Below are 27,204 nucleotides of genomic sequence, written 5' to 3' on the forward strand. Positions count from 1 at the left end.
TTCCATCTGTCGCTCCACGACACCTTTTGACACATGATGATTCATAACACTGTGTGTCCGAGTATGTGCACGGCAGCCCTGTGACAACAAGTTTATCATTCTTATTATTATCGTTTATGTGGCAGCCTTAAGTTGAAATGTATAGCTTTATTAATGTGCAAAAATACATATTTTTTGTTCGTTCACATATCACATTATTATTATTGTATTATCAATTATGTAATAATAATAATAGCTTTATTTGTTTAACTCCCTTTAAATAACTACTCCCTTTAATATGATTACTGTGCATATTCCTGCAATGCAGGCCATGTGGTACTACTGTACATTTACATGTTACATTTTTATTATTATTAAAAAAATAATTTTATATCTTTGATTTATTTGTACATTTAATGAGTTTCTAGCATGAAGGAGGCTACAACTAAATTTTGGTAAGCAATTAATACATTGCTCACCTAGATGTTAACAGATTGAATTGGTTTAGTAGTCAAATCAGCAACAGAGATTTTTCACAATCTGGCAACCACAGAAAAGCATTCGAAGAGCACATATTAACCATAAATAAAACCATTTGTTATAACTTAACCCATTATAAAGAATGAGTTATTTAAAATCCTTTATGCTTCTCTAATGGCCTGGATCAACTTGAGGTGAAGTCGTCTATCAGAACTAATCGCCATTCTCCTTTTCTAATAAATGTTGAATGATGTAGTGAATAACCATGGACATTGTGTTATACTTAGAGACGCAAATGTAAGTGTGAATGACTGACAACTATTTTTATTCCACAATTTCAAAACATGCCACTCTCCCCTCATCTTAAACAGAATGCAGGTCACTTATCTTGGCTTGGCAGGAGAGTCTTCCCTTCTGCAGAATCATGCTGGTAGTCAAGTCTTTTGTGTGGTTTATTTATACTCTACTATGCTCTATATCAAAGGGGAACTTCTCCCAGGCTGCCCTTCAATGGTTCAAATGCAGAATAGAGAGCAGCAGCAGCGACGTCTCAAAAACAGTGCAGCTGAGCATGAGTAATGCAAAATTCTGTTTTCTCTTCATAGCAACACCTCCCCAGGCAAACTCACATTTTCCCATTAGAGGAAGAAAACTAAAATACAAAGAGGAGATAGTGAGAGGGAGGGAGGGAGATAGAGAGATGGTAAGCCAGGAAAGAGACATTTTAAATAAGAGGCGGAGAGGGTACTGCTCTGTTTTTGTCTCTGCTGTAGTGATATCATAAAAACTCCAGATTCCGTCTTTAGGAAGGATTGAAGTCAAATGACTTGGAGGCTGGCAATTACTCGAATGCTGGGAAGATACTGCTTTTCCAGAGGCAAATAAAGATATGGTTTAGCATTGTATTTAAAAATCAAGCCTGGATTATGGGCCGACAGCTGACACTCAGGGAGCGGCCGGAAGTATAAGATGGTCTTTGTGGCAATTACTTGATAGAAACTTTGTCAATTAATAACTTGTATGGTGTTATGCACCACTAAGGAAGATTTAAAGACTGAAATGTGACAGCGTTTTGGTGGCGCCTGCATTTTCAACCTAACTTCAGGCCCTGTCTTGTAGTATTTCAGTCAACCTTTTACCCTTATATATGTCACACATGGGGGTAAATGAGGATTAAGAGGGTCTCCTTTTTGCCTTATGACCCCTCCCTAATCTGGGCCTACACATCAACCAGTATATTTTACACATTTTCTGTGTGGCTGTTCACGCTGTGGCATCTTTTTTATAGGATGCAGGATTAACATGAAGTGGCATGGAGTAATTTAGAAAAAGAATGACCTGAGAATCTGAATGAATAAGAATAATAATAGTGGGGATATAATTAAGTGTATACAAATGATAACAGTGACCTGGTATCACCAATTGCTGTGACAGCTAGTGGTGTCTCATAAACCAGCTGTGAATGGGAAGCATGTGACAACAAATGTAGTATTGTGTAAACAACGTAGGGCATTTGCAAATTAAAGAAAACTCAAAGCACAAAATGCCGATTATGCAACAAAATGGCACAGCAACATTTTAAGTGATGTGTTTGACAGTGTAAAACATTAAAAAATGAGACAAATAGTAATTCTGTAAACCAAAACGTGTACTAATAAATATTAAAATAAATATAGCATCTGCATCATAGTATAGTGCACATTTCAACTGTTCTGTGAAAACCTTTAATTTTCCTCTCTGGGCTTTTAAAAACAAAATGTTACGATAAATGTCAGACTTAGACATTTTTGGAATGTAAGTGTTTTCATTTGACAACTGAGATATACAAACAAATTCAAAAGTAATATTAGAAAGTAAACAGCATCGTTTGCTCTTGAGCTACAAAGATTCAAGCCTCTCTTCATACAGAATGGAGAACACATTCCTGTTGAAGGCAACACCCAAATGATCTCCCATAGTAGATGCAATTTAGCCCGATGTTCACTTAAATTTGAAATGCATGAACCTGTAAAGTGCATTAACCTGTGTTCATACAAAGGTGGGTTTGAGGTCTTCTTTGAATACCACAGGGTGCGAGGAGCGGTAGAGGCTGGCGTAGTCGTCGTACTCGCTGTCGGAGGAGTCAGAGGAGCTGTCAGAGGAGAGGAGGGAGCCCCGCTGCAGGCAGGAGTCACAGTACGGCCGATGGTAGTAACAGTAGTCTGTTGAGCTGCTCGAGTCTGAGTCCCAGTACCCACAGGAGTCTCTAATGTGTCTGTGGTGCGGCTCATCGTCACATCCCGCTTCCACATCAGGTCGAGCCGCGCGATCGCGTTCCTTACAGCGCAACACTGAACATCTGTGAGACCTTGAAACACTCCTCGGACATTTCTTTATCACTTCATGCCTGTCTGCCTCCTCCTCCTCTAGCTCAAGGTCATTGTTCTGAGCCCGGAGCAGGGTACCGTCCACCGTGACCTCGTCATGGTTCTTGCCTGGATTTTGGTGTTCACAGTTTTCCCTTCTCTTCCCACAGCCCGTGTAGAAGCAGGGAGGCGTCAGACCTCGTCTCGATGAGTTGAACGGTGGCCGACGTTTCCTCATTGCATAGGGGGAGATGCTGGGGTAGCGGAAGAGAACAGGCGGACGAGGAGAGCGTGGCGTCCGCGGGGATAGAGGGGAGAGTGTGGAGGCCTCCGTAAATCTTAGCTGGGAGGGCGTCCTGGCCGTTTGACCGGGAGATCGAAGTGCGCTTTCCATGACTGCGTCCAAGCTCAGCTCCTGGAGGATCTCCTGCAACTGCTCGCTGCTAACAAAGCCAGCCGGTCTCGGCTGAGATGGTAGGCGGCTGTGAAAGGGGTTAAACCCTCCAGGGCATTGTAGTGAAGTGACAAAGTTAACTGTCTCCTCTGCTGTCCTGTGTAATCCACAGGACGGGAGGGACACAGGTGGTTTGAGTTCCTCCCCTGTCCTGGACTCAACTGTGTCTTTGTCTGTAGGGCCGGGGATGGACACACTCTTTTGATTTCCACACACATACACATCATCAGGGAGAGGGGAAGAAGCAACAATTGGGTTTGGGGAGTTTGGAGCAGCGGGACGCTCACAAGACAGTGTAACGACAGATGAAACGGCAGCAGCGGTGAGATGAGGAGGTGAGAGTTGACGTTTAGTGTCTCTCTGAGGTAGAGAAGAAGAGGAGGGGCCGTCGGACGGGAGCTCAGTGGTCTGAGTGGTGGATGAGTTGAGGTTGGTGGCAGAGGAGTCGGTGTCCGGGTCCTCGCAGGGCTGGCTAGCTGACACGAGTCGCAGCAGCTTATCCTTGGCGTTGTTCACCTGCTCCTGGAGACTGTCAATCACAGCGTTTTTCTGGAAATTTATCAAAATGCATTTGTTTAAATTGCTGAATGGTTTTAACGTAATTTAAGTGTGTTTTTGACTCTATTAAAATATAAAAGAAATTGCGACCTATGTTCAATGAATGCTTGTGAGCAAACTGCTCTGATATAAAGTGATTATGCAGACACCACCAGGAATAATGTTAAAGAGAAGTGAATATGTGACAGTGACATCAAATTAAAATTAAAGAAAATCTGTTAAATATGTTTTAACATATCCTTATTCAATGGCAGATAAAGACTGAGGCATTACCTCATTAAGGAGTTTTTTCATGGAGTTGTTCTCCCCCAGCAGGTAGTAGATCTCATCCTGGCTGTACACCGACGGCTGGCTCTTACTGGGGCTGCTGAAATACTTGGCCATCTGACCCGGGTTGTTCTGGTCCTCTTCAAATTGCCGCCACTGGGTCAGCTGCATGGTGGGTGGGTGAGAGAAACGCACAGATCGTCACACTCACATCCTGCCAAATGTGTCCGGTAGCAGTGGCACGTCGTAAAAGGAAAAAGGCGGCTCCCCACTTAGTGAGAGTTGTAGATGAAGGGCCGATCGCGATGTTTGGTTCAGGGCGGTGGGGTGAGGGAGTTGCACACCTCATTCCTCTCTGGCGTGCATGCAGAGGGAAGACAAGAGGGCAGGAGCAACTTGTAGGCCCTAAAGCTGTTTTCTGCGTTTGGTGTTTTATGTTGTTGGGTTTGAATGTTTGTGTGAGATTTATTGTTCTCATGTTTCCCTGCGGGGATAAAGCTAGTATAGTTATTTGTTTTTCAGCAGAGCACCAGTGGGCCACTATAGCTCCTCTCACCGTGGGAATATGTCCTTTATTCCCGTGGGTTTTTTAGGGGTTTCCTTTTCTGCCTAGTCCCTTCTGGAAAGTGAGCTGATAGCGGGAAAAAAAGATATGGACAATGGCCCTTGGACTATTCGGACTAGTTTTCTTGTCTTTGGTTGTCTTGTTCTTTTACTAAATCAACTTGTTTCCCCCCCAACTTCACTGTACTCAACTTGTACTCAAGTTGGATCCCGGTTAGGTCTTTTTGCAGTGAAAATAATAATGTGTGCAAACTTTGGATTGTGTGCACTGTGCTGTGTAGCTCAGCCCTTGCCCTTTTAGTGATAGCTGGGAAGTAAATGTGAGGATAAGCCGGGCAAATGTAAACAGTGAAGCTGAACTTCTGTAATAAGAAAACTCAGACGTTGTCATTCCTTACCCCCGACTTAGATGTTACCAGGACCATGTGACATGGGACCGTTTGACCAGGTGTGTTTGAGCCTATTACTCATTGCTCACGTATTTCCTTCCTTTCCGCTGAAGATGCATTCCTTCATCGCCACATAAACCCACCGGCAGAAACTCCAGAGAGTCATAAATCTGTTTGCAACAGCCTACGTAATTTTGACTCATAAACACCTTCTGTGTGAATCACAATCCACTGATAGACATGGCAAACTGATGCGCATTTAGTAAAAGGGCGGCGTGGGCATCAAAGTCGCTCACTAGTTTTGTCAAAACAAAGAAGAGAAAGGCGTCCACGTATCTGTCTGTGTTACCTGCCGGTTTCCAGACACAGTATCCCATGATTGCCTGACAGTCCTGCCTCTAAAATAAAATGCATCCCCCGAGTTGTTTGTGCTTGAGAAATGCAACTACAGCACCAGTGTCATCTCTAGAAACAAGACAATGTCAAAAGTCCTTTAAATTAACTTTTCAAATCAAAATAATAAAATTCAAAAAAATAGAGTAGATGTAGTGTTTCTGTTCTGAGACATCTGTTTCTTCAGCAGTTTCAAGTTTCTAGTATGTACGACGAAGCATTTGGACCGATTCAAGGGGGAAAGAACTGTCAGAGGATTTCAAGAATAAAGGCCATACTATCAAGAGAATAAAGTTGTAATATTAGGGGGAAAACTCATATATTACAAAAATAAAGTTGTAATTTTAGGCTAATTTTTTTTTTTTTCCATTTCTCAAAATATTATTAGTTTTTTTTTTATTACGACTTAATTGTTGCAATATTATGACTTTTTTTTCCTCATTATAATATTTTTGTCCTTTAACATGGCCCTAATGCTCCATCGTATTAATAAGTGTCTTGTGGTGTGTGTTGTTTTTCTCTCTCTCTCTCTCTCTAACCTGAGGCACAAACAGCATACAGTTAGTAGCCAATGTGCAGATGAAGATGGCTCCGGCCACAGTGCTGTAGACCAGGTTGGGCCAGGCCTGCAAGAAGATGGACACAGGGACGACCACCGCTGAGGAGAGGGTGACCAAAGTAACGGTGGTTATGATGGTGGGAGACTGGTTGACCGGAGGGTGGCTGACGTTGCTGGTCAACCCTGCCAGATAAGTGCCATAGAGGAGAAGACAACCCTAAGGACAGAAGCAGGAAGAATGAGAAGACAGTGGACAAAAAAATGTGAGCCAACATGTTGAAATCCATCCCTTTGTTCATGCTGATGACTCACTATTAAGTTCATCAGTGTTGAGGATACAGTTTGTCTTTTGAGTTTAAATAGAATACTTATTTTTATGTATTAAGAATAAAAAGTTATTTAGTTGTAGGACAGACAGGAGTCAATTAATGCCATAGATCTATGTCTACACATTGGTCACATTGACTATTCTAGTATAAATAAGTACATAAGTTCGACTGAAGTAATTTTGCACAAAGAAAACTACTATGTAGATAAATCAAGCTATAATTACTCAAAATAGTCATTTCATGATTGCATTTAAACAAGACAGAGATCACGTACCTTCTGAACAGCAATAATGATAGTCCACAGATCGGAGTACACAGAGGAGCAAGAGTCCATTTGTGACAAAGAGTAGGAAATGTCTCTGTCCGCCACCTACATCAGAGGAAAGCAATCAATCGCATTCGGCATATACAGTTGGCATCCTAGCCCCCCACACTGTTCTGTGATCAAATAGAGCAGAATCCCAACTTGCTGTGTACAGCTTCACCAAATCACCATTCAATTCTACCTTGACAGCAGCTCCGACAGATTGTGAACACCTGATGGGGTCTGTGAGGTTCCAGAGGCTGAGAACCAGCAGGTCCACCAGGATCAACAGAGCCACCATGCCCATCAGCTGGATGTCTCGAATGATCTGAGACAGAAAGCAGCAGTCAGTGAACCCATTTTTTTTTTTTAAAATAATTTTATCCAGACAGCATTTTCATCCATATGCAGTCTTCAAATTTCAGTTAACAGAATTTGAATCATAAATGTGGTATCCTGCTAAGTAGTGGTAATTTCTACTAAAATCACATTTTATTTTGAAATACCAATTAATTATTGAATCATTATATATGCAAACAAGTGAGACTAAAATATGACATGAACAATTCTTTATATATGTTGACCAAGAAAGCTATGAAAGTCAGAAATATATGATATCAGTGGACCCATGAATATGACTGTCATGCATCTTTTTCTGATATTTTTATTCAAATCCATGTCTGCATTGCTACTACACAATGTAGAATACCAGCCGTAATTCAAAACTGTTCACCGAACACATTGAAATAACTCCCCGTAGGTTAACTTTTAAAAGGTGAGTGTATGACAAAATAAACCAGGTACAAGGTCCTGGACTTGCCTACCACTCTCTTGTCAGGCAGTCGCTGGGTGAACACTCTGTACAGTCTCCACGTCTTCCCCAAAATCGGCCCAAACACCAGGGTACTGCCGACACAAAGGGTCCACATTCGAGCCTGTACGAGAAAAAGCCGCTCAATTATCTATCTATCTATCATTTATAATCAATATCACGGAGAGCATGAGGGCAAAGTGGGCGCTTACTTGCAGGACAGCTGCTGACGGTCCGCCGTGGGAGTGTGTTCGCTCATCAACGGCAAACAGGAAGCCACTGCTGTAAGTGAGGAGACTCCCTACGAGGGTCAGGACATTCAGATTCGGACTGGACATCTTCACTATCCTGAGGATACAACGTGGGCAACAATGAATCCATTACGTTTCAGTAAATGACTCTTTGTGGGGGTTTTTTTTACTATATGGAAATTTCGCTTTTCACAGTACCTGTTGTTTTTGAAGCGTAGGGTGAAGAGGAGGAAGCAGAAGGCCAGCAGGATGCCACAGGAGAGTAGCGTCCACACCACGGCACTCAGCGCTGGGGAGAGGGAACGCCTTGGGAGCTCCACGGCCAACTGTGCACACACATGCACATGGAAACCTCTTTGAATCTGATAAATCACTGATGTAGCTTTTATACACCTATATTATTTGAGCATTGTGTATACGGAATTCTAAACTTTCACCTTGGTGTAAAAGAAACTGCAAAGAGCAAACAGGGTTCGTCTAAGTAACCAAAACTTTATTAAATCAAATCAAACGGAGCGAAAATGATAAATGATACAAAAGGACATGAAAGCATTATAAGTCGATTTTAGACATTGACAGTCGAGACGATCAGAGGTGCTGAGTTGATGCCGCCATGATTACGCCGGGGGTTAAAATAGGGGAAGAGTCTTTCATTGAATGAGTATCCCGTGAACGAGTAAATGTGGGAAGCAGTGTCGACGTTGTAAAAAGAAACCTGCCCCCACTCCAGATCCACATACACCCCGACTCTCTGGGGCCTCTCCACCAGCGGCACACAGATGGGAGTGCTGCTGAGCGCCCAGTAGCTCTTGTCCCTTCTCATCCCCAGGGTCCAGTAGCCTCCTTCAGGGTTTAGCATACTCCCTCCTTTTCTGTTGACGGATTTAAGCCCGACTCCGATGTCCCACTCTGTCTTCCCTTTCACTTGGACTTCATAGTAGAACCTGCCCGAGGAGAAACCCTCCTTTCCCAACACACTAACACCGGGGTAAAATCTCTCTGGGTTGTCAGGGAGGCTCAGCGCTACATCACCATGGTGGACCTGTTTCCTGTTTGCAGACAGCACCAGTTTGGGATGGGCCGTGTCAGGGTCCAGAGTTACATCCACAGCACACTGCTGAGCCCTGTGGAACTCGCTCTCACACAGCCTCTTCACCTCGGTCTTGACAGTCTCCTCCAGCTGACACACTACTCCCCTGACTGCTCTCCTCACCGTTCCCACGTATACAGCACTTTCTTCATTAGTGTCGGACCAGTCCTTGGTGGCTGGCAGTGTGGACAAAGCTGGGGAGCTCTGGAGAAGGTAAAAGTCGTCTTCGGTGTGCGCGAGCAGCTCCAGCTCTGCTGCTCTTTGCCTCAGCTCCTCGATCTCCTGCCGCAGCTCAACGATGAGCCCACTGGCCCTGCTTTCAACTTGTCTCTGCTTCGCATCGATCGCCTCCACCACCTCCGCTTGGCCCCTCTGGATAATGTGCAGCAGTCGGGCGAAGACTTGCAAACTCTCCTCAATCTCCCTCTCTGTGTTTCCTTTGCTGAGATCAACAGTTTCATTGATTCTGGCGATTTTCTGCTGTCGAACGTGGATCATTTTATCCACCTCTTTGTTTATCTTTCCAACTTGAGCTCTCCGGTCTTTGCCCTTGTCCTCTATATTGGCCGTGTGATGAGCCTTGTGGTCTCTCTTGATACAGAGCTGGCACACGTACGTCTGGTCAGTGTTGCAGAACAGGTCCAGGAGTTTCTCGTGCTTCTGACAAACTCTGTCTTGCATGTTCATCGTGGGATGAACCAGGCGGTGTTTTTTGAAGGTGCCGAGAACATGATGTGGCTCCAGATGAGTCTCACAGAAGGAGGCCAAACAGTCCAGGCAGGATCTAAGAGCCTTGATTCTTTTCCCAACGCACACATCACATGAAACACTTCCGTCATGGCCTAAATATTGGTCCACTGTACATGCTTCACTTTTGTCTGTTTTTTCCAACGACTTCTTGAACTGGGAGGCCACCTCTGAAATGAAGGTGTTGACTTTGAGCTCGGGCCTCCTGTAGAATTTGTGCTTGCACATGGGGCACTGCGACAGATTAGCGCTCTTCCAGTATCCTTGAATGCAGTCCCTGCAGAAGTTGTGCCCACAAGGAGTGGAGACTGGCTGGTTGAACAAATCCAGACAGATGGGGCATAGTAGCTGCTCCTTAGACAGCACGCTGCTGGCAGAAGCCATATCTGCGAACAGATCCAGAAAGAAAATCAGGTGGGATTTTTGGGAATAAAGTGTCTCTGTTCCTTGTTGGTTATTTTATTTGCACTATGCCATAAGGGCTAGAAACAGTTTTGCCTAGTGAGCTGTCAGCATCCACGAATAGTAACAAATGTATGGTGTTAAATTTCATCAAAGGATGTTTCATTCTAGCCGGCAGTATTCATGTCAGCTGAGCAAAACACACCATAATAAAGAGGGAATTGTCTAGAAATTAAAATGAAATGAAGCAGTACATTAAAATGCCATCTTGTCTCATAAATCTATTACCATAACAAAGCAAACAGCCCCCTGTTCACTTCCCCTTGGCTGAAGATGACATCTACACAGTGAGACCGACACGTGCATAAATTAACATCATAAAGCATGACAAACAATCAAAGAGATGACTCACCTTGTTTTAGGTGGTGTTGCACGGAGAAGAAAGGAGGCCGCTTGTGTTCCCCGACGCGGTGCCCTCCGCTGCTTCGGTTTCTATTTGGAAAGTCACATTACACTCTCTGGTGCCGCGGCCTCATGTTGCTGATCTCCACCCGCTCGTCTCTTAAAGGCACCAGTGGCTGCGACGATACTAAACATAGCTTCACTAGTCCTTCCCAATAACCTTTCCAGTCGATCTCTACCACTGAAGTGACTTCTTGAGTGGATTAATGCTGCCCTTCTGGTGTGTTTTCATTTGATGTATTTGTAAGACAGAAATTCACCGACACCATATTAGACGTAAGAAACACTTCTCAAAGGAGTTTAAAAATGCCAATTAAACTGTTTCAGTCTTGTGTAATTAAAGCAGAAATAGACAAGTTTTGGGCTTGAACCTAAAACTAATTTCACAGTGCAAAGACAATAGAAAAACGACACAGTCGACACATATAATGGTCCCCAATTAGCTTGATTTATGGCACAAAGAAACAGAAACATTGTGTACCCAAGGAAGAGAATAGTGTTTTCCCCCTATCTATCCCCAGTGATGGACGTGGCAGAGAGTGGAACAGTCAAATACAACTCAATTACTCAACCTTGCAAGAAAAAATAAAAACAAATTTGATTTACTCATAATACAAGCAGAGTCGAAATAATAGACTACAGTAGGCTACACATTGAACTGACATATCTTCATGTAAACTTCATATTTTTACCATTTAACCTTTTGAATGGGTCAGAAATATTCTGCTGGCCAGTGTGCCAACATGCTTGCATGCTTGAGATATGACATGTACACTACATTTATGTACTCATTATATACTGTTGAATTTCAACATTGTGAGCAAGCGTGTGTTAGTGCACGCGTGAAGTTTTGTGTGGATGAGAGAGACGGAGAAAAGTTACCGTGCTGAGACTGCACAGTCTCTGCAGTATGTCGAGGCCCTCCTGCCTGTCGACCCCAGAGTGGATGAGGCAAAGGGGGGAATCACAGTGTGAGCTGCAGTTCAGCTCAGGCTCCATGACTGGCCCCAAGTCTGTCCACTCTTACACACACATCCTGAGGAGCAAAGAGATGATACGACGGGTTTTGATGACATTTTGAAAAGGAAACCTATAACTCTTCACTGAACTGCAGAGCGGCGGGGGAAGAGGGGAAGCACATTTTATATGAAGTCCTGCTTCTATTCCCAGATGCATACATCACTAAAATGTTGTAAGGTTTCGTAGTCACCACAGTGTGGTGCTGAGAGGAAGCACAGTGGGAGCATGGATGTCCTTCTGTACCACATTTAGATTGGAACAACAGGGAAAAGGACAAATATACCCAACAGACACTGATATTACATTTACATTACTATCATATAAATTACATTGAGGGTTAATCCCCCCCCCCCCCACAAAACAAAGTGAGATGCCAGGGCTCGGCCTGTGTGACAGGAAGCGTGTGTGTTTCTGCTTATCCTCACTTTCCACAAGCACTGCGTCATCGCAGAGGTGAACCACCCAACACAGACTCACACTCTGCTGTGTCACACACACATGTGTGCACAAGCCAGAGTGAGACTTGGGGCGGAAATGTGCGATTGTAATATGTGCCAGAGCAATCGCTTACAGTTTCACTCAGGGCCACCCCATGATCTGCAATCAGCCGCGTTACTTTACGGCATCTGAGACCGAATCCGTCGATGGGAGAGAATCAGCAAACAAACTGTTTGTCACTCTTGCCACAGGCATCTTTATGAGGCTACCCCGCGCTGCACTGACACGCTGCAGGTCTAATTATGCTGCATGGTATCACGTATCATGTAACTGCAGACCGACGGTCTGATCTGTGCACACGCTGCAGTGACTCAGGTCCACGTCGTTGAGGCGATGTGAGACCGAAGAGATACAGTTCGGCAGACAGGTGACGGTTTATGTGAGTAGCGTGTTATCAGGGAATCATGTCGCGTCATTGTCTGAAGGGTGACTAAGATAACCTGGGGGGGGGGTCTGTTATAGTTAGATTATGGGATCCAGCAAATCTGAAATCAAAACACTAAACCAGATTGGGGTATGAGACGTAAATATAGACATACAACACAGTAACATGAAGGCATTCTATTTGACTAGTCTTGTGGCTCTAAGTTATTGAGTCCAGTGACCTATTTCCAAATATTAATGGCGTTAACAGAACAATGAAGACCTCTGGGCAGCATTTGTGGGAAGTGTCTGCAGTTCCTGTTCATGTCCTTTCGTCACTGTCCAAATTTAGATCACAGTTCGGCCGCTTCCCGCAGGAAAAGCCGACAGAGAGAGGCATTTCCGCCAGTTTTTCAACAAGAAAATTCCTCCGTCCATATCGATCTCCGCTCAGGAGAAGCCCCCCGAAGAGGTCGGCAAAGGTCAGGCCACAACCAGCATGTGGGGGGGTCACTGTGTAAGCCACAAGCACAGAGCCCATCAGGCTGAGTTAGGTTTTATGGACATGTTTTGACAGTAGTGATGAGGAGGAGTGTCTTTTCATGTTCCGAAGGCTAAACCACAAGTAATACCTGAGCTACCTGTAGCCTTGGATGTCTTACTTAAATGTTGGGCGGGCCTAACCTCTGTGCAGTTTAGCTTTCCCTTGTGAAAGGAAGTCCTGGGGCTCCATGGTGCCTCCATTGAACAGAAAAAAAACACCATTTCTAACAGGCCAGGAGTTAAAGATGGAGCTTCACCGTGACAAAAAAGAAAACCCTAAACCTATTTATTGTCCCGTCAGTCTCTCTTGCTTCTCTTTTAAGATTAGAGAGGCTGGCGCTGGCAGATGTAAAGCCCAGTTCAGGGGCCAATATTGAAACATTCCTCCACAGTCAGTAATCCGTTTACAAGTTTATTCTTTAAGCTGAGTTAGAATGCAATTTACTGACCCTGAAATCCTGAAACCCTTGGACGCGCGTCCAGCTTAACTACAGACGGTTCCATAAAGAAAAATAAATGTCAGCACACGAGATGAGCTGGTGGATCTCAGGTGAGGAGTCTGCACCGGTGCTGTATGGAAAAACCGATCCTACATTGTATCAAAAATATGAATCATCTTACTTGACGTCTGGTATGATCTCCGTGACTGATTTGTTGGGGAGCAATAAGTGAAGTGAGGTGGGAAATGTGCGTAAAAGCATGCGCTCACTCAAAGCTGCATCCACGACGGTGAAACGTCACATTAAGCAGCATGACTCCTTGAAGAGTAATAAACACGTTGATAAGATACGAGTGGTTCAAGGGGCAGAGCTCCTGAAAGAGAAGACGTTAAAGAGCAAACCTCGGTCTCCAAAGCGCGCGGCGGGTCCCGTCGCCTCGTCCCGCTCCAGACTCCATCGCGCACTTGGACTCGGGGACGTTTGGGTGTGAGTTGAGAAGAAACGAGCGGCTGACGAGTTACCTAACATAGCGGCGAGGTTCCCATGGCGACACTGGTCTACTCGATTAATCCCGCGCGATGATCTGTTCATCAAACTGTCAGTCCACAGCCCGACCGAGAGCCTGTCACTCGGGGAAGTGTCCGGCAGCTGCCCGAGCATTCACCCGAGGGTGGTGGGAGGCGTGTGTCGGAGAGGGGAGGTGTGTGTGAGTCTCTCTCTCTCTCTCTCTCTCTCTCCCTCTCTCTCTCTCTCTCTCTCTCTCTCTCTCTCTCCCTCTCTCTCTCTCTCTCTCTCTCTCTCTCTCTCTCTCTCTCTCTCTCTCTCCCCCCCCCTCTCTCTCTCTCCCTCTCTCTCTCTCTCTCCCTCTCTCTCTCTCTCTCTCTCTCTCTCCCTCTCTCTCTCTCTCTCTCTCTCTCCCTCTCTCTCCCTCTCTCTCTCTCTCTCTCTCTCCCTCTCTCTCTCTCTCTCTCTCTCTCTCTCTCTATCTCTCTCTCTCTCCCTCTCTCTCTCTCTCTCTCTCTCTCTCTCTCTCTCTCTCCCTCTCTCTCCCTCTCTCTCTCCCTCTCTCTCCCTCTCTCTCTCCCTCTCTCTCTCTCTCTCTCTCTCTCTATCTCTCTCAGGGTGGGATGTGAACCAAAAAGCGCAGGGAGGCTGTGACTGGGTGCATCAGGCAGGTGGGGGGGAGGGGGGGTCCTCGGGGGACTGGGTGGCATATGGGACAGGGAAGGACACTCTTGTGTTCACACTAGTGCAAATAAATACAGTGAATAACAGCACTTGTTTTAATGGAAAGAGAAACAAACTCTCTCATCTCTACGTTTTGGGCTAGGTTTTTCTTTTTTCTTTCTTTTTCCAAAAGCAGACAGACTCAGCTGGGGATGGCATGCAGAGAGACCGCATCAGGCTCATACATTCACATCAAAAGAGCCCCAGAGATATTTCTGCATTTGTTCCTGCAGAGAATGAAGAGGCATAAAGGTGTTATTACGACGTCACAGAGATTTACAGTGTGAGCTACACACACGGGGTCATTCCTGATGAGGGAGTGTCACCATCACTGACAGCTGTGTGCTGGGAAACACCTTCTTCACCCCTTGTTCAGTCTCTCTCTCTCACACACGTACACACACACGCACACACACACACACACGCACACACACACACACACACGCACGCACACACACACACACACACACACACACACACACACACACACACTTTTGGTGAAAGCCCCAAATTATGTGCACATTATGATAAACATATAACGCTGGTAGCACAAATATGATCAGCTTGAAGTTTACAAGTGAACAAGTGAAGACAAATGAAAACTTTGCATTGAACAAACCGAATTCATTTGTCAGTTGTCAGTCAAAGTAATATTTAAAAGTTGGTAAGCAATTTTCTTTTTTCAGTGTAGATTAACTTTATTTTGCACAATGCTGTGCCTCTGAATGCTATAGCTCATCTTTTGGCACATTTGACTCTGTGTATCGAAAACTAATGACCCTTTATGCATCTATTGTTTGTAAGTACATTTAGCAGCTACAGCATAAAATAAAAAACAACAACAATTCAGTTAAATTAACATAAAAAGTGTTTTGGTATTGATTCACTATATCTCTTTGAACTGATATGATCTTTTGCTACTACTATCACAGTCGTGAGGCCAAATGCAACCAAAAAACATTGAACATAGTGAGATAATCATTAGTCAACATATCAAAGATTAAAAAATAAATAAATTTCTAAGACACAGACACAGTAAAAAAACAAAACATTCACTCGTGTGTTGAGATCAAATGACATCACTGTACTTACCATCACCTTTGAAGAGCTGATTCCCTGTTGCCGGCTCTGTTACACCCAAAGCGTGGCAATCACTCTCCGGTTTCTCTCAAGATCAGGTTCTGGACGTAGACCAGCAGCAGCAGCAGCAGCAGCAGGTGGACTGCAGCGATGCTCAGATTACCAGGTGCTTGAATATTTTATCTGGGTGCGTATACTGAAAAAGCAGGAGTCAAAGAGGAGAAGCTGTAAGGGGGGACTGGATGGAACAGGACACGTGTCACCCTACTGAGGTTACAAGGGATCAGGTTTAACATTAAGATGTTATAATTGTCTAATACAGGTGTCACTAATGGTCTCCATCTTTTTCCGGACTATACCAAATCCTTCACATGCTGAGAAACTGTTTCCTGACACGGAGACATCTGCAATGTCTCTGAATTACAAAGACACAAACGATTCAAACAGCTACGAGAACTTGACACAAAACTGTGCGCTTTTTTTTTTTTTGGAACGTATGCATTTGGTTTTTTAAACTCACTTGTTTAAACATGGAGATATAACTGCAGAATGAGGAATTACTAGTTTCAACTGTCTCCACTGTGATGATATTTATGACGGCTGCTACAGATGGGCTTATTTTATTGTTTGTCCCTCTCGGAGAACATACACATTTTCTAATTCTAAGCGTTTGACTCCATAACAGCCAGTGTCCCACCATTCTGCACCGTTTAAGACAGTGTTGATGGAAATCCATTGATCTGTGTGTGTGAATCACCTCTGACCGCCCGTCCAGCCCAACACTGTCCCTGCCAAGGCCCCGGACGCTCCCCTGGGACAGGCCCAGGTTTGCCCACTAACATACCCAGAGTAAATCCCTCTCTGGAACGCTGCAGATCTCCTCCTGCATTGTTGCCATGGACCTGGATTAGCAGAGCTAGATCAAAGCTGCCCAGCAGGCTCCAGTCATCCAGCCTCGGTGTTTCTGCCGAAGGCTGGGCAGAGCGACAAGCCTCCTCACACCGGTTTTCAAAAAAGAAATTTGGTTTGGTTCAAAAGCAGCGCAGCAACAGGTGATGCAGACTGTTCATGTAGAAATAACATAACCGTTGTACATGATGATGATTTGCAGAGGTTCTAATAACAACTATTACCAATAATGCCAAAGTAAGCATTTACATTTTTCAAAAATGTTCCAAAAAAGGATTATGATTTATTGTGAAAGTTATTTTCTGAGTTGTCGTGACTCACTCTGTTCTCAATAAGGTCCGAGAGCAATTTCCTAGCATTTTCTTATACAGTATCATTTATTACAATGTCAGGCATATACAGATAGTCAGTGGTGATTGTTGAATAAGAGAATAGCGTGTGGTCATAAATGACAAGAGGCAAAAGAATGGAAAGTGGTACAGTAAGAACCACAAGTTATTCACCAGGACAATCAAACATGGTTACACTACAGAGGATGATTATTCGACCACCACCACTTCTTTCTCACCTCCATCACACCCTCCTCACCTCTGTCTACACCGCCTCCCTCCGGCTCGGCCACCAACCACGTTTTTCTCTGTGTAAGATTAGCAGCGAGGTTCGTTTGTTGCCAGGTCGTTTGCAGTGTGTGGCTGTCGTGTGCAAAGGCTCAGCTGAAATTTGAAACATCTCATGTGTGAGGTCTGGCATGCATGATCCATTCACACTGGTTTACGCTGCGAGCTGATTTGGGCCGGTATGTCTGTGACGGAGGGTGATAAGAGGCTTACAGTATCAAAAAATCTCTCATGTCAAAGCACTTTGCTGTCTGAACCACTGGTTAACTGGGGATACTGTACGTGTTACCATGAAGGCATGTAGAACCCAATAATGTAATTACTGCAGATACTTTAATAACTGTTAATAATGTAATACAAATCTCCACTGAATTCCATTAAAGAAATGCAGTTAAATCTGATAACATAAAAAACTTCTCATCAATGTCCTAAAATGTCTTATCCAATAATATCGCAGGAGGTTATGATATTGTTGAGTAAGCCTTATTTTTCTGTTGGTTTAATTTCCAGAAAAATTTAAAACATTATTGGTGGCATGCTACTATTAATTGGCCCAGTTAGGAAGTTATTACATTGTTGGGTTCTACAAGGCAGAAAGCATGCCGCATGTGCGTGCATGCTCACGTGCACATGAACCTTAGGCATAACATAATCTACACAATCGATATATCCACACAACGATATATACTCTCAAAGGAAGAGAGTAAGAACGAGGGAGAGGAGACATGCTGCAGAAACACAGCTGTTATTTGGTCAAAGTCGCTTAAAAATAAACAAAAAATATGTGAAGCTCAAAAGCATCATTCTTGCCAGACGGCCACAAAGAAACGACGAGGTGAAAAGAAACCAAATGAGAAAGCAACAGCACATAGTGAAGTAGTTGGTGGCTGTTGGCAGGTGATATAAAGGATCAGCAGATTGTGTGAGGCAGAACGGTCTCGTCCTGGCACATATTGGTTCTAGGTTACAGAGAAGGTCTCTCTAATTATTCCGCCCCGAGAATTAACTCACCTTCATATGCAAATGAAACCTGGACCCATTGAAAACTACAAAATGGTTGGACTGGTTCATGGAAACACACGCATCAGACTCTCCAACAGTTGTTGTTGTTGTGCATCTTCTGCAACAGCAAACAAGCTATTTATATAACTGCCATTAAAAACTGATCATAAACGATGAAACTGAATAATTGTTCTCCAAGCTGTCGCTACACCAACACTCACATTTGGCTATATGTATTCGAATCAGACAATACAACCATTTTAACGACATTACAATCAGTCTTTATTAATGTTATATATTCTGTACAGTCTACAAACAATATCTGAATGGGGTAAAAGTATATATAATTAATATATATATCAATATATATTCTGTTTAAGTGCTATGCATTCTGCAGGACATTTAAATATGTGTTTAACATTAGAAAAGGGATTTGTATAAAAGAAGTTCATTTTGTTATAAAAAGTTACTTTCTGTGTTATGGTTAAAGGGGCAGTAGGCGATTTTTTTTCGAGAAAGATTGTCTGAAGATTTTCTGAATTTTACAAAAGTGTTGGATTATAATCGCTTACTGCACCTTTAAGCTGAAGAGTATAAAATCACTTATAAAGGACTTTATCATGCACAAAAATTGTCACATTTCAGGGTGCATATATCACATTTCTTCATACTCCGTTTCACCGTGTTAGAAGTCACCATTAGTAAAGGCACTTTAATGCTTGTGTATAGATTCTACTGTAACATAGAGGGGCAGTTCTTTTTTTTCCTCCTAGTTAATGGACACTTAACAGTCCAGCAGGCCGAAAAAAAAAAATCCCAGCCTTCCACACATGCTGAAGGACAAAGCCGTGATGTAACGAGGATCAGAAACAACCATCAGCTCCGTTTAGAGATGAAGACAGGTTTCTGCCTTAAAATAAAAAATAACAACAACTTCTGACTGTAGGCGTCTTTCGCTCACATCGGTACATCAGTGTACGTTTATGCCCCGGAGAAAACCTACAGCCCTGAACATAAACATGAAGGCTGCCACTGTGTTTTTGCTGAATAGCTATTGTTTCTGCGCTAACACAGTGAACAGTTTCCCTGGTTCCGCCCCACATCCATTTCCTGTGAGTAAGCCTGGACAAGCATTCCTTCACATACACACATAACCCTTATTCAGGGTTAATTTATAACAACTATGCCACCATGTCAAAAAAAATGTTCAAGGTTGGTGTGCAGCGGTGTGGCCACTGTGCTGGCAAAAAACTAAACCTTGATCTTTTTCAAATTATGTAGGGACAGCCTAATTACACCACACAGTGTAAATAAGGTCATCACACATATTGTCCTCATTCTGTTCAGAGTGCAGTATTGTAAAACTAGTTATCGTTTCTGTTGACATAATTAAAAAGTCCGCAGACTTTCTTTTTTTTCTTCATAGTTGGTATAGCAGCTTTGATGTTCACTTGATCAAAGAAGAACCAAAACTTGCCATGTGTTTCCAGTAGTTGGGACAAAAACCACTTTGTTCATATGCGAACTTTCAGATAATACAGACTAATGTGCCTAATCGTTACCCCCCGCAAAAGAAGCACCAAGTGTTGTGTTAAAGACAAAGTATACTTCCCTGGAAAGAAAAAGAACCCTGCCGCTACTTCAGTATTCACAGTGAGCTTTACTGCCCTCCTATGCTCCACCATGAGACCGGCACTTCGACAGAGTCTCAAGTGTTTTACTGGGAAATAATTCCTTCACTCGTGTTATGTGGAGAGATGTGATGAGAGGGAACAACCGTCTTTCGATACATTTTCATCGAAATGGAGTTCATGTGTTTTCATGGCCACAGTAGTAAGGATCATTCACATGTAGTGACTATTTGTAAAACAATGTACAGTTCATCCAGAAAGGATTCAGACCACTTCACTTTTTTCCACATTTTGTTATGTTGCAGCCTTATGCTTAACATTCTTGAAAATTTAGCTCAGGTGCCATTTTTTCATGATCATCTCGGAGATGTTTTGACACCTTGATCTAAGTCCACTTTTGGTAAATTCAAATCGATTGGAGATTATTTGGAAAGACACGTCTGTGTATATAAGGTCTCACAGCTGACGATGCATATCAGAGTATAAACCAAGAGATCGAAGGAACTGCCTGCCGAGCTCAGAGCCAGGATTGTGTCAAGGAAAGCAACAAAAGATTTCTGTTACAGTCAAGCAGGACTCTTCCTAGAGTAATCAGCGAAGAAGGGCGGAAACCACGCTCTGCTCATTACCTACCCACCACCATTCCAACAGTGAAGCATGGTTGTGGCTGATATTCAGTGGCAAAATCAGGGAAACTGTTCAGTAGGGGTGTAACAAAGACAAAAACAGTGGTAAAAATGTCCACAAATATTGTTGATGTGACGTGATACCCCAAACTGTTTTCACTTTATCACTGCAGGGCATTGAGATGAATTTTTTTGAATAAGCATAAGGCTGCATCATAACAAAATGTGGAAAAAGTTTAGAGGTCTAAATTCCATCAGATTAAACTGCACGAATGTGTGTGTGTATATTGTAGAGGAGAATGTGCGTCTATGTGAAGCAAAGTCTGACAGCCAAGGTCGCATCTGTATAAATGCTGAACACAGTGACAAAAAAAAAAAAGGCTGGGCTCGGTCAAAGGGTGGGAGTTTCCTCCGTGTCGTGCTATCCCAGAAGCACCCTCTGCAGGCGGTAGGCGGGCACGCTGCTCTCGTCCTCCGAGTCGGCGTCGCTCTGGGGATTGGAGCTGCAGGGGGACGTGCACTCTGGTGAGCACAGGTAGTGCATGAGCGGCAGCCGGTACTTCCCACAGAAGTCCACAAATTTGATCTGGCGCACACATGAATCAAAGTAGACGCCTGGAGAAAGTTGTGAGGGGGGGAAAAGATAAGTCAGGTTCAAGTGGCAGTTCAGTGACTGGCATTGTTCCGTGTGACAGATGTATAAACCAACATGAAAATAATATTATTAATACATTGAACTTAGATGTAAGACTATAGAACCAAGCAGGAAACGGTAACGGGAAAGATAAGTACAGGAAATCAGGACCTCAACAATAGGTTACAAGATAAAACTGAGGGGTTACTGGATCATTATCAGATGAGGAAAACACACAGGCACATTTACAAATATTAGGCTTCAATTGAAATTTTTAATAGACTTTCCTGAAATCTCTGCCCCTTTGTTGTAAATGAATTGATATTTTTTACTACTTTGGCTCTAAAAGTCTCAAATATTGGTGTAACTATAACATAGCTGCATAAAAAATAAATCCTCAACACAAATCTAGATTTTGTCTCAAACCGGTGTCTTACCCGCACACTTGGGGTTGGGGCACTTGCTGGCCAGGTCAAGGTATCGCAGCAAATTCGAGGGCATGTCACAGGGGGAGTAGGGGATATTTCGGCTCTTAACTGTACGCCCCGCCAATTCTAGCAGCGAGGGGGGGTCGTAGGTCATCTCCTTGACAAAGCGCACCACCAGCGGGTTGCCTCGGAGGCTGAGCTCCTGCAGGTGCACCAGGCAGAGGATCTCCCGCGGCAGGTAAGTGAGCAAGTTGTTGTGGAGGCTTAAAGATCGCAGCGAGTGGAGCCTGGAGTGAGACGGAGAGGCACTTGGTTTCCAAGGGCAACAGCACGTACATTTCTAGCTTTTATACACTTTTTTTCAGGATAACATATGCTGCAGGTGGTTGCACAGTGGTGGAGGACTGCAGTTACCTGGTGAGTTGTGGGGGGACACTTTGGATGCGGTTGTCACATAGGACCAGGTAGCTGAGGTAAGGCAGGTTAGCCACTTCGGGGGGAATGGCTGAGATGAGGTTTCCACCCAGATACAACAGCTCCAGACTGACAGAAAAAAAGAGACATTTCTAAAATCAATATACGTGGTTCCTGTCTCTCATGTTCCAAATGCGTACATTTCAATTAAACCTAAACTCCTGTATTTCACACAGGTGGTCATTATGTCAAAGTGGGTCTTTGCAGACTCATTTTTTAACAACTCAACTGTGGGAAGTGGTGTTCGGTGGTACAGCTGACACTTCACAGCCTCAGTTATTTTTCATCCCGTCTAGTAGTTTATTTTTCTCCTAAACATGAATGTGTGAATATGAATAATTCACTGACCTTTTTTGATTGTATTTCTACTACTACTACTACAACTGGTTTGGCTGTAAGAAAAATGCTTAAACAGATAACAAGTTACGTAAAGCTTAGTTAAATGTACAGTAAGAGCTGAAAAAGAACAACAAAATATTTCTTATAATCTCCCATAAAAAGACTCATAGACCAGAAACAAAACCGTTCTGTACTAAACCCTTCCATATTATGAAATTTTGCGTGGCTTCTAGTAGTTAAGTCTGAACAACTGCAGTTTGTATTTATACTGCAGTGTCAATGCTGCTGTAAAGGGGATTTGTTCTGGCCAACGAAGCAGACTCCGCTTGAGACCCAGACGAAATTCTGAGAGCTCATTTCATATAAGTCTGTCTACGCCAGGCTGAAGCGGACTGACCCAGAGTTCAAAATCAGGACACACCACAAGGGGGAGCTGAAGAGTTATGGTTTCAAGTTTAAGAGTCCATGAGGTCGAGCTTGAGTTTCTTTGTTAGCACTTAAAAAACATCAGAAAGACAAATGACAGAGGTGAACAAAACACTACCAGGAACCCAAAATGATCTCAGATGTCACCAGGATTATTATTTTTTTTTTGTGTCAACATTTATTTCTGCATCACCCACTTAAAGAAAAGGAAACACAAACACAATACGTGGAATGAATGTTGAGACAAACCAGATTATTTATGTGATGACCTGCAGGATATTCTAGTAGACACTAAAGCTAATGTGTTCCTGTTTGTTTTTCATTGTGACAGCAAAAAGGACCCTGGTAGGTTAATGGACGTATAGAGGATACAGCGGGCGAACCAGAGACACGGGGAAAGGGGCAACGGATGGCTGGTCAGCGAAAGTAAGCTGTCAGGCCATCTGCCCGCGGGAACTGATGACACAGCGACTGCGAGGCAGGACGCCATTATGCTGTCCTTGGTGGCTGGGCACGGAGCAACCCCCCCCTCCCTGTGATGGGAATGGAGACATTCAGCGTCTACTCACTTCTCACTGACACAGTGACACAAATCAGCCACCAGAGGTTACGAATGGTTTATGGGGTGTATCGAGGACAATATAAAAATCTAACAGTTTTCACAAGTAAGCAAAATCATGGCCGTTTTTCACCCTGTGCCTAAAGAGGGCTGGGGGGGTATCTTACAGGTTTTTTACTAAATACCTGTAACTGGTTAGTCAAATAAATAATGATGATGATGACTCCCTGCAGGCTTCCGAAACTCACATGGGAAACATTGTGCACACACACACACACACACACACACACACACACACACACACACACACACACACACACACACACACACACACACACACACACACACACACACACACACACACACACACACACACACACACACACACACACACACACACACACACACACACACACACACAAGTATACATTGGCATACTGGTTTTGGAAACCCTCTGTCATGAAGCAAGTTATGGCATACCAGAGAGACTGAACTTACGCATGAGGTCACGGGAGAGCTAACTTTATCTTCACTTGTTTAAAGGGTTTTTTTTCAAGCTCACCATGTCAGGCTTTTTTTTTCCACAGTAAAGCCCACTGTTTATGGTCCAGACCTCAACCTACAGAATATGAGAATCTCCCTCCTCACACCAGCATGTTGGCGGATGTCCACCTCCTCCCCTACATACCATTACAGTTATCCCTACCTGACCCTCGACTGCTGCTCCCCCTGGAAATATCCAAAACAATATAAGTGCATTGCACACTGGTCAGCTGTTCAGTTTCCCCTTCTTGTGTTTTGTTAATATCTCTGGTCCAGACTGTCTTTGGCCTCCTTTGGACAAGTCCTTTTCAGTATTCTAAAAATATTTTCCAATATTAATAACCTCAAATGAGTGTGGAAAAAGTTTCACATCAGCGAGTTAGAATATCAACATATTATTGCACAAGTGGTGGATACCGTCTACAGCGGCTATACCAGCAGTCCTGTGCCTGATCATATTTTCGGACATTTGCATTTGCACAAACAGATCATCCAGGTAATATCTAGAAGAGTTCAGTGTGTGTGTGTGTGTGTGTGTGTGTGTGTGTGTGTGTGTGTGTGTGTGTGTGTGTGTGTGTGTGTGTGTGTGTGTGTAAGCAGCTCATGTTGTCAAGTTTATAACTCCTGGCTACATCATGTGTTTCTAAGTTCAGTGGCTCCTTTAATTCTTCGACTCACGTCACTGCTGGGAACACACACTAGTGTGTTCGTGTGTGATCAAATGAAGAGTGTTGGAGGTTTGACCTTTGGCCTGCCATAGGCCACTGTAACTTGCTACTGTTAAACTTAAGTTAGGAACTGATAAGACGGACACAGCCTCATAGCTGGCCTCCATTCTCGTTTAATTGGTGCCCCTGTCCTCTACTCAGTTTAGTCAAGACTTGTGCTTTTTCTCCTTGACAGACTTGTTTGTTTGACATACTGGGAGACTATTTATTTTTGTTCAATCCCTTGGAATGTGTTTTATTATAATTCAAATATAAATAAAACTAAATGGTTTGTTTCAAATGGTTATTCCACAACACCAGTACATTCCTGCCATAAGAAACTACTTAAAACCACTCCCAGAGAGTTACGGGAACAGATTAAGTACGCACTCTCGTCCCACTCACACTGAATCATGATGTTGACAGGATAAACTGACTTGAATTTAACATGCCAAATAGGGACGGAAACAAAGGTGGTAGTAAAGTAAATACAATTAAACCCTAAAGAAAGCTGACGGCATTTAAACGACCATTTCATACTACGAGTGGACTCACAAACACTATTATGGATATAATAAACTCTTATTATGCCGAGTAACATTAAATGAGTCAGCTCCTCTTCTAAGCAGCACACAGATATGGAGCAGCGACAGATATAAGGTGACTCCAGCAAATGCAAACCAAGAAGAGAGCACCAAATACTTTAAATGTCAGGATGAACTTTGGTGGTGCAGATGGCTACAGGCCCACACGTGGCTGTGGAGATAACACTGAATAAAGGGGCTGTTCAGAACAGGCAGCTTGCCAGTGACTTGAAGCAGTAATGTTGTAGTCAATGTGTCGTGTAGCCCTGCAACTAAAAACTTACGTCCACATCTTATTATTCTGCAGATAATCTCATGCAGAGCTGCAACAGTTAACCGATTAATAGATTAGTAATCAATTACTAAATTAACTAATTTGATAATCAATTAATCGGTTCAAGTAGTTTTTATGAAGTTTTTAATTGTCTGATTTCAGCTTCTTGAGTGTGAATATTCTCTGGTTTCTTTGCTCCTCTGTGACAGTAAACTAAACATCTTTGGTGTTTGGACAAAACAAAACATCATCTCGGGAGTTTTGGGAAAACACGATTGACATATTTGATTAATCGAGAGAATAATCGACAGATTATGAAAATAATCGTTAGTTGCAGACCTAATCGCATGATCTCAAAGATGAAGAGTGTCTGACTCTCAGAAACACTCGTCAGTCATCGCTTGTGATACTTTCATACATGATTAATCGATTATCAAAGTACTCGACGATGACCAATTCTCCCAACTGAGCACAACACTTGAAAGAATAACATCAATCAATCGATAATCCGAAGTGATGCACATTAATCTATTGCGCTAAAGGACACACTTAGCAGCAGGTAACCATAGCAACAGCACCTGTGTCCCATGCTACATGTGCCAGAAACCGCCGGCTAACGCGACCGCACACGGTTCATTGAACACTCAACTGACTGCAGTATGAACTCGACGATGTAAAATAAGAATACAATAATGGACTCAGTGGGAGAATCAGCTGGCTGCTTCGTCTCCACTGTACATTCATGTGTTCTTTGGCTGTGAAACAAATCAATTAAGTCGAACAGCAAACTAGCTAGCTAAGAAGAGATTGTTGCTAGGCTACACGAGTACAAGTTGTGTTCACTGACACCTCGTTAATGTCGGTTCTAAGTGAAGTCATTTCTGGTTGGTTACCTACCTGGTCAGGTTCTCTATCTCCGCAGGTATGCTCTTCAGTCGGTTGCCACCGAGCGACAGCGAATGCAGCCGCAGCAGCTTCATGCACTGCAGCGGGATCTCCTCGAATCGGTTCCCGCTGAAGTTGAGCACCTCCAGCCGCAGGGAGCCGAACTCCTTGGGCAGCGAGAACTCGTCCAGGCGGTTGTTCTTGGCGATGAGCGTTCTGAGCCTGGCCAGCCGCGCTACGCCCTCGCAGATGGCCGACAGTCCGTTGTTGCTGATGTCCAGAAACTCGAGGTTGCCGAAGTCGCAGACGGACGAGGGCAGCGCGGTCAGCCGGTTGTAGTTCAGGTAGAGCTGCCGGGTGTCCCTCTTCCTCTCGCCGCTGATACTGTCGGGGCTGAACGTGTTCAGACTCAAACGGGAGAAATCCAGGACGCCGTCGCCCGCTGCCGCCGCTCCTTCGTCGATCTCCATTTTGACAAATTTGGCGTGAATTTCAACTCTGGACAAAGTCCTTGCAAAAGTTTTTTTTTTGGTGTTGCTGTTGCAGTGGGCTGAACCGACGCCTCCGATAGAACGAGAGTTAGCTCCAGGACCTGTCGTCAACGCGCAGCGTGGAGGATTGACAAACTTCTTTGCACCCGCGTGTAACATTTAACCGCATCTCTAAAATGTAGGTCGCCGACTCGGTTGGTGCTAAGGTCGGGCCACTGCAGCTCCCTGTGACTACACTATTGTATACAGCTGTCCCGTATTCAGCCGTCCTCTGAAGGGCGGGGACATGCGCATTCCATGTTCGCGATTGGCTAATTCTTGCCACAAGCCACACCCACCCAGTCGACGATTGGTTGCTCGTCAAATCTGTCACAAAACTATATTTAATGAATTTGTAACAGGGTTATGGAACTTTTTTTCTTTCCTTTTTTTAAATACACTTTACTTCATCGCTGGTTTGTAATTGTGGTGAGTAGATTTGTAAAGTCATGCAAGCAACGGGAGAAGTACGGTGGCCGAT

At 43.8% G+C, this 27,204-nt stretch overlaps 3 protein-coding genes across 4 annotated transcripts; all 3 read right to left on the reverse strand.

Moving 5' to 3' along the window:
- Positions 1-290: 290 nt before the first annotated feature.
- Positions 291-13,922, reverse strand: gpr156 (G protein-coupled receptor 156). Of its 2 annotated transcripts, none has more exons than XM_047337098.1 (10): positions 13,770-13,922; positions 11,267-11,420; positions 7,882-8,009; positions 7,645-7,780; positions 7,446-7,556; positions 6,824-6,949; positions 6,592-6,687; positions 5,969-6,205; positions 4,090-4,248; positions 291-3,807 (listed from the first exon to the last, which is right to left on the reverse strand). In XM_047337098.1, exons 2-10 carry the CDS (start codon positions 11,381-11,383, stop codon positions 2,488-2,490), a joined length of 2,430 nt encoding a protein of 809 aa, XP_047193054.1. In that variant the 5' UTR covers positions 11,384-11,420; positions 13,770-13,922; the 3' UTR covers positions 291-2,487. The 2 variants fall into 2 exon arrangements, with proteins under 2 accessions (XP_047193054.1, XP_047193053.1); XM_047337097.1 differs by having other exon boundaries at positions 13,650-13,922.
- LOC124850982 (nuclear factor 7, brain-like) lies at positions 8,159-11,212 on the reverse strand. The gene is made up of 2 exons (XM_047337099.1): positions 10,335-11,212; positions 8,159-9,906 (listed from the first exon to the last, which is right to left on the reverse strand). The coding sequence occupies exon 2, from the start codon at positions 9,902-9,904 to the stop codon at positions 8,249-8,251; it is 1,656 nt and encodes a 551-aa protein (XP_047193055.1). The 5' UTR covers positions 9,905-9,906; positions 10,335-11,212; the 3' UTR covers positions 8,159-8,248.
- Positions 13,923-18,341: 4,419 nt separating the features above from the next.
- On the reverse strand, positions 18,342-26,931 carry LOC118320617 (leucine-rich repeat-containing protein 58-like). Its single transcript, XM_035651606.2, has 4 exons — positions 26,206-26,931; positions 21,817-21,945; positions 21,412-21,689; positions 18,342-20,955 (listed from the first exon to the last, which is right to left on the reverse strand). Exons 1-4 carry the CDS (start codon positions 26,841-26,843, stop codon positions 20,762-20,764), a joined length of 1,239 nt encoding a protein of 412 aa, XP_035507499.2. The 5' UTR covers positions 26,844-26,931; the 3' UTR covers positions 18,342-20,761.
- Between the last annotated feature and the right edge of the window lie 273 nt (positions 26,932-27,204).

This window comes from Scophthalmus maximus, chromosome 14, assembly GCF_022379125.1.
Source record: "Scophthalmus maximus strain ysfricsl-2021 chromosome 14, ASM2237912v1, whole genome shotgun sequence".
In the NCBI taxonomy this organism is placed as follows: Eukaryota; Metazoa; Chordata; class Actinopteri; order Pleuronectiformes; family Scophthalmidae; genus Scophthalmus; species Scophthalmus maximus.